This window comes from Carcharhinus amblyrhynchos, chromosome 4 (genome assembly GCF_965287045.1).
Source record: "Carcharhinus amblyrhynchos chromosome 4, sCarAmb.v2.hapA, whole genome shotgun sequence".
Lineage (NCBI taxonomy): Eukaryota > Metazoa > Chordata > Chondrichthyes > Carcharhiniformes > Carcharhinidae > Carcharhinus > Carcharhinus amblyrhynchos.
The window spans coordinates 129925692-129933596 of NC_137327.1; the positions used below are offsets into that span (position 1 = coordinate 129925692).

Genomic DNA, 7905 nt, shown 5'->3' on the forward strand with positions numbered 1-7905 from the left:
CAAGTATATATATTTTTTAAACTTTAATTCCTCGTTACTTCATAGGAGATTTTAAATTTTCACATATGTTGTGTGAAGTAAAACAACTTAAGTCATAAAGGCAATGAATTTATGAATTATATTTGGAACTGTTTTTGGACTCTTCAAGAGAATATGCTGCATTAGATTTAATGATGGGTAATAAATCAGAATTGGGTAACAAGCTGGTGATTGGGGAAAATCTTGTGCACCTCATCTTGATATAAAGTTTGCAGTGAGAGCTGTGAAGTAAGGTTTTAAGTTTAAGGCAAACTTTGAACAAAAAAGAAAAGAATTGAGCATTAAACTGAGCTGAACTGTTGATGAGTAAACCCAGGGATGAAGTGAAAAGTATTCAAAGAGGTAATTGGTATGAGACAAGAGCCTGAAAAGGCAATGGTTCCACAAGCATAGCTAAGTAACATTGTCATCAGAGGAGATAGGAGACGGTGTCAAGCTTAGATAATTGCAAAACGCAATGAGCAGGGAGAACTATAAAAAGCAACAAATGTATTCAAAGTAATTGATAAAAGGTGGGGACGGTATATGAAAAAAATCTTGCAAGAGTATCAAAATTAAGAGCAAATCTTTTTATAAATATTAAAAGAAACAGTTGTTAAGGGCTTGTGGGCCCCTTAAAGACACAGGTAAGAATTTGATGGAAAGTATGGAAATGTCAAGTTCATTAAATGGATATTTAGTGTTTGATTCTGCATTTGAGGAAAAGGACTAAATACCAGTAGCACAAGGAAAACTTAAAAATAAATCAGAAAGAGAAACTCGGCGGATTTAATATAATAGACTTGGAATTCAATACACTACACAGCACAATCAATGCATGCCAGTATTTGTAGTCAAATGGAACCTAATTTCAGATCAATGGCCTTTCATCAGAGCACAAGTCAAATTCTCTAAGTGACTTATCTAATTGATAGTTTCACTGTGCTGTATAATTGCTATTCTACCAAATGAAACTTTTAATTGTAAACGTGACTTTATTTCTGACTTATTCACACCACCGAAAAGGATAACTGATGCTTTACTTTATTTACTTTTAATGTAGTAAAACATTTCCAGGTGCTTCACAGGTGCATTATCAAACAAGATTTGACACAAAACCACATGAAATCTTAGGGCAGCTTGGTTAGAGGCAGGCATTAAGGAGCAATCTAAAAGAGGGAAGTAGTGAGAAAAACAGATTTAGGATGGAGCCTTCCCAGGTCTCCCCATTCCTGTAATTGATGCAGTCTCAAAAATCAAAGTGTTAGTGAGCCTTTGTAACCCATGTCATGGTCTCTGTGATTAGGAATCCTTCCTTTGATAAAATTAATTTGTCTTCCTGCCTGCCTTTCCTGGTTGATTGGGGTACTGGAGGCGGATGCTCATTTCGTGGCTTGGGCAAACAATCGTAGCAGAGCCCACCAGTTAGTAAAGTGGATTCCTCATCCTCCAAATGGCCTGCCATTTCGGTCCAGAAAATATTGCCCAAAATTTGACACTGAGCCACTTAAGGAGATGTTAGGACACATGATGAAAAGCTGATTCAGATGTAGGTTTTAAGGAATGTCTTAAAGAAAGAGAGGGAAATAGAGGGGTGGAGAGGCCTTTGGAGAGAATCCCAGAGTTAGGTCCTTGATAATCAAAGGGACAGCCAGCAGTGTTGAAGCAGTTTAAATTGGGGCTGTTCGAGAGGCCAGCATTGGAATAGTACAGAAATTTCAGAGGGTTATAGGACTGGAGGAACATACAGAGATGGTGAGGAGGAAGGGAGGCAATGTGTGGATTTGAAAATGGCGATGAGAATTATAAAAAAACAAAGCATTGCTTAACAAGAAATGAGTATAGGTCAGCAAACACTGGGGCGATAGGAAAATCAGACTTTGTGAAACAGAGTAGAAAATGGCAGCCCAGTGAGGAATGTGTTGGGAATTGTGGAATTTACAGGTAGCAAAGGCACAGATGAGAGTATACATCAAGAGCTTGCACTGAATTCACCTTAGCCCATGCTTTTTCCAGTATTGTATTTCATTATAGGATGCTGTTTGGTGAATCATTTTTATAGCTTCTTGTGACACTTTGACAGCTTGAAATTGATACACTTGACCTGAGGTAACAGAATGTCCCAACTCCCAATCAGCCGCAGTGGTAATCTTTTCTTCTTCTGACTGCATAGTAGTTTATCCGTTTAGTCCGAAGAGACCAGTTCTGGATCTGTAAAGACTACTGCTGTCTGCCAATTTGAAATAAAGTCTCCCTAGTGTCCAGTTGCATTTTAAGAACATAGCTGAAAAGTTTTTTTCTTAATCTAAGAATATATGACTGTATTTGGATGGTTTTCTCCTTGGTCCTCCTGCTCTATCCATCAATACCCAAGGGAAAGAGAAAGCTGCTTCCAGCCCTCTGTCAAATCCAGTTTGTGTGAAAGGCAGTACATGAGAACAACACCTGAGTATGATTCTTGTCTACAGTCTGCATTACCATTCAAATCTCATCCAGTGGAAGGAGTAGTTTTGATAGAAAAATGACCTTTTGTTTATTCTGTGCCTTGTATATCTTCATCTGTCGCAGGAAACAAGAAGTTCACAGCAAGCCAGAATGAATGTCACTGTTAGAAATTGTCACTAAATGCTGCTAACTTGTGCTTTGTGTATTTGACAGAGGGAGATTGCTGATTCATATGCACAGAATGCCAAAGTGATTGAGAAGCAGCTGGAAAGGAAAGGCATGAGCAAGAAAAGACTGCAGGAACTGGTAAATGTGTTAGCAATTTTACCGCGGCTCCCACTAAATGTGAGAAATCCGTTAACCCAAGTTCAGGATCTGATTTTTATTTGTTTGGTCCGAACCAGCAGAAAATCGCAGCATGAACTGTGAAAATAAGTTCAGATGCTTCTGCAGTGTAATGCCATTTAAAAAACAAAGGCTTCAAGTGTTTTCACAGCTCATAGAAGATGCCTTTAATGGTGGAGTTTCAGTCATGGAGCACTGCAATACCCAGTAATCCAGCTAGGATGCTGTTGCTGAGCCAGATCTCTGTTTCGGCCCATATGCGAGCGGTATTCCACAGAACAAAAGAATAGAATGAGCAGCACGGTGGCACAATGGTTAGCACTGCTGCCTCTCAGTGCCAGGCACCCAGGTTTGATTCCTGGCTTAGGTCACTGTCTGTGTTGAGTTTGCATGTTCTCACCATGTCTGCATGCGTTTCCTCCAGGTACTCTGGTTTCCTCCCACAGTCTAAAAGACCGTGCTGATTAGGTGCATTGACCTGAACAGATGCCGGAGTGTGGCAACTAGCAGAGTTTCACAATGACGTCATTGCAATGTTAGTGCAAGCCTTACTTGTGACTAATAAATAAATAAACATTGAGTATTATTTAAATGGCAAAAACTGCAGAAAGCTGCAGCACAAAGGGACTTGGGGCTACTTGTGCACGCAACACAGGTAATCAAGAAGGCTAATGGAATGTTGGCCCTCAAGGGGCCTAGGGGGTTGGAGTATAAGAATACGGGCGGTCTTGCTGCAACTGTACAATGTACTGGTAAGACCATATCTGGAGTACTGTGAGCAGTTTTGGCCTTCTTATTTAAGTAAATACATTATTTCATTGGAGGCAGTTCAGAGAAGGTGCACTAGGATGATCCTGACGTGGAGGGATTGTCTTATGAGGAAAGATTAAACAGGCTGGGACTCTACTCATTGGAATTTAGAAAAATGAGAGGTGATCTCATTGAAACATACAGGATTCTTAAGAAACTTGACAGGGTTAATGCTGAGAGGATGCTTCCCCTCATGGGAGTGTCTAGGACCAGAGGGCATAGTCTCAGAATAAGGGGACACCAATTTAAGAGTGAGATGGGGAGGAATTTTTTCATTTAGAGGATACTGAGTTTTTGGAATTCTTTGTGTATATTTAAGGCTGAGATAGATTTTTAATCAGCAAGGGAATCAAGGATTAGAGTGATAAGGCAGGAAAATGGATGTGAGGAATGTTGGATCAGCCATGATCCTATTGAACGGTGGAGAAGGCTTAAGTAACTGAACAGCCTATTTCTGTTCCTATTTCTTATAGTCTTAAATATGAATGTGACTTTTATTAGCTCAGTCTTGACTGCTAATGCACACAAGCTTTCTCCCCTTTGCTCTCACTGAAATCAACAAATAGCAGGAGGCTCTTGGAATTGAGGCAGTTCGGAGAAGATTCACTAGGATGAGTACGTTCACATTGCATATCAGTTATTACTATTGTAAGGTTTCTTTCCTCGATATCATTCTGGGGAAGCAAATGAATAACATGCTATATAAAATGCAAATGTATAACACGCTATACATAAAGGGCAAAAGAGTAACAAGGGAGAGAGTAGGACCTCTTAAGGATCAATAAGGTCATCTGTGTGTGGATCCACAAGAGATGGGTGAGATCCTAAATGAATATTTCTCATCAGTACTTACTGTTGAGAAAAGCTTGGGTGTTAGGCAACTTGGGTAGTTAAATATTGATGTCTTGAGGAGTGTACATATTACAGAGAAGGAGGTGCTGGAAGTCCTAAAGCACATCAAGGTAAATAAATCCCTGGGACCTGATGAAGTGTATCCCAGGACATTGTGGGAGGCTAGGGAGGAAATTGCGGGTCCCCTAGCCAAGATATTTGAATCATTGATAGTCACAGGTGAGGTGCCTGAAGATTGGAGAGTGGCAAATATTGTGCCTTTGTTTAAAAAGGACTGTAGGGAAAAGCCTGGGAACTATAGGCCAGTGAGCCTCACATCTGTGGTTGCTAAATTGTTGGAAGGTATTTTGAGAGACAGGATCTACAGGCATTTAGAGATGCAAGGACTGATTAGGGACAGTCAGCATGGCTTTGTGAGTGGAAAATCATGTCTTTCAAATTTGAGGTTTTTGAAGGGGTAACCAAGAAGGTAGATGAGGGCAGTGCAGTTGTTCTTGTCTACATGGACTTTAGCAGGGCCTTTGACAAGGTACCACATGGTAGGTTGTTGCATAAAGTTAAATCTCATAGGATCCAGGGTGAGGTATCTAAATAGACACAAAATTGGCTTCTTGACAGAATGTGGTGCGGAGATGCCGGCGATGAACTCTCACTCACCTGACGAAGGGGCAAACCCTGAAAGCTTGTGGGTTTACTGTCAAATAAACTGGTTGGACTTCAACCAGGTGTTGTGAGACTTCTTACTGTTCTTGACAGAAGCCAGAGGGTGGTTGTAGAGGGTTGTTTTTCAAACTGGAGGCCTGTGACCAGCAGTGTGCCTCAGGGATCAGCGCTGGGCTCACTGTTATTTGTCATTTAACATAGAACACTACAGCACAAACAGGCCCTTCGGCCCACAAGTTGCACCAATCACATCTATACCTATTTATGTTAATGATTTGGATGAGAATATAGGGGGCATGGTTAGTAAGTTTGCAGATGACACCAAGATTGGTGGCATGGTGGACAGTGAGGAAGGTTATCTCCAATTGCAGCGGGATCTTGATCATTTGGGCCAGTGGGCTGATGAATGGCAGATGGTGTTTAATGTAGACAAATGCGAGGTGATGCATTTTGGTAGATTAAACCAGGATTAACTTACTCAGTTAATGGTAGGACATTGGGGAGAGTTACAGAACAAAGAAATCTAGGGGTACATGTTCATAGCTCCTTGAAAGTGGAGTTACAGGTGGACAGAGTGGTGAAGAAGGCATTCAGCGTGCTTTGTTTCATCGGTCAGAATATTGAATACAGGAGTTGGGACTCTTGTTGAAGTTGTACAAGACATTGGTAAGGCCACACTTGGAATACTGTATGCAATTCTGCTCACGCTATTATAGAAAAGACATTATTAAACTAGAAAGAGTGCAGAGAAGATTTATTAGGATGTTGCTGGGACTTGATGGATTGAGTTGTGAGAAGAGGCTGAATAGACTTTTTTCTCTGAAGCGTAGGAGGCTGAGGGGTGACCTTATAGAGGTATAATGAAGGGCATAGACAAGGTAGATAGTCAATATCTTTTCCCAAAGGTAGGGGAGTCTAAAACTAGAGGGCATAGGTTTAAGGTGAGAGGGGAGAGATACAAAAGTGTCCAGAGGGGCAGTTTTTTCACACAGAGGGTGGTGAGTGTCTGGAACAAGCTGTCAGAGGTAGTAGTAGAGGTGGGTACAATTTTATCTTTTAAAAAGCATTTAGACAGTTACATGGGTATGATGGGTATAGAGGGATATGGACAAAATGTGGGCAATTGAAAATAGGGGTTTTTAAAAAAAATGGACAAGTTGGGCCAAAGGGCCTGTTTCCATGCTATAAACCTCTATGACGCTATATGCTTGTTGTTAATGAAAAACAAATTCATCAAAATCAAGCCAACCTCCTAGAACCTGCAGCATTTTAAAGTTTATTATTTATTTATTACTCACAAGTAGGCTTACGTTAACATTGCAATGAAGTCACTGTGAAAGTTGCCATATTCCGGTGCCTGTTTGGGTACACTGAGGGAGAATTTAGCATGGCCAATGCACCTACCCAGCATGTCTTTCGGACTGTGGGAGGAAACCTATGCAGAAATGGGGAGAGCATGAAGACTCGACACAGACAGTGATCCAAGCCAGGAATTGAACCTATGAGGGAACAGTGCTAACCAGTGTGTCACCGTGCTGTCCCATTTATGGCTGTCAATTATTGTAAATCCACGGTATTATTGTAATTGTAAAATAAATCAAATTGTTTAATTCTCATCCATGCTTTCAATTAATTTATTAGTTATTGGTTTCACTGAAGAGGTGGATTTAAGTTTCCTATAATGCTCATTGTTTTATTTTCTTTACAGGCAGAGTTGGAGGCTAAGAAAGCTAAGATGAAAGGTACCCTGATCGACAATCAGTTCAAATGAGCACTTTCACGAACTGCTGGTGAATCTTTCTTATGGTCACATAAGAAGTGCCCAACCAACCATCTTTTTGTCATTTAATGAACCAGCTCTTAACCTAATAAGGTTGATTATACCTTCCTTCACCTAATCCGTCAGGAGTATAGAAGGGTAAGGAGAGTGAAGAATTTGTGTGAACATTGTTTTGATACTTGCAGTTGTACTGTTGGAATCTAAACAAGTGTGTTGTATAGTAGACATCCTAATAAACAGTAGACTAATGTGTTTCTACATCCACTATATTTTAATAAATTACATTTTCATTCCCTCGAGCGGCTTTACATTTCTATCTCTTTCAAATTCTTCATTTTCAGGTCTCCTGTTGCTCATGGTCAGTTTGCTATATTACAACAAATTAATTCATAGAGAACTGTACGCGCTCTGTCATCCTTTGAAAGCACAGCAGAAATAGTGTGATTCCTCTTGTGTGCTATAGTTGGCTTTATTGTTTGCAGGCTGGGAGAAGGGGTAAAAATCACACAAGAATCTGATTCCTGATTGACATCCAGTCACCAGCTCTTGAAGGGTGCAGATACGATCATTGTGTTGCTCCTTGTACTTGAATAAGTTACATTGCATTGGGTCACATGAGAACACTGGCTACTTGGTCCGATTGCATGCTTCCCAGTACTTATTGAACTGTATTCTCACATACATTGATAGCCTCTTTTGAAGGGTGAGAACAAAAGTACTTTTCACCCTATACCTGTATATTTTATGGGTAAACCTGCCAATTCCACTAACACAATCCATCTCAGATATTTTAACCAATGCTGCAAATTCCAATCACTTCATAATTTTAAACGCTTATAAGTTCATCCTGAGTTAAGTTCCTCCAAAGTGAATAATACTGACTCTAATCTGCGCTTGAAACATTAAGAACCACTTCATCATGTGCACGAAAACATTCAGATCTGTTAACTTCCCATACTTCTCCAAAAACATCTCTCAATTAGTATTTTCCA

General features: G+C 40.2%; 1 protein-coding gene across 1 annotated transcript in view; it reads left to right on the forward strand.

The window, feature by feature from the left end:
* Nucleotides 1-7210, forward strand: part of steep1 (STING1 ER exit protein 1) — a 50326-nt gene extending 43116 nt beyond the window's left edge. Inside the window, exons 6-7 of the mRNA XM_080187882.1 lie at nucleotides 2677-2769; nucleotides 6842-7210. Of these exons, the coding sequence (XP_080044008.1) occupies nucleotides 2677-2769; nucleotides 6842-6904 (156 nt within the window). The 3' untranslated portion in view covers nucleotides 6905-7210. The remainder of the gene's footprint in view (nucleotides 1-2676; nucleotides 2770-6841) is intronic.
* The last annotated feature ends 695 nt before the right edge of the window (nucleotides 7211-7905 follow it).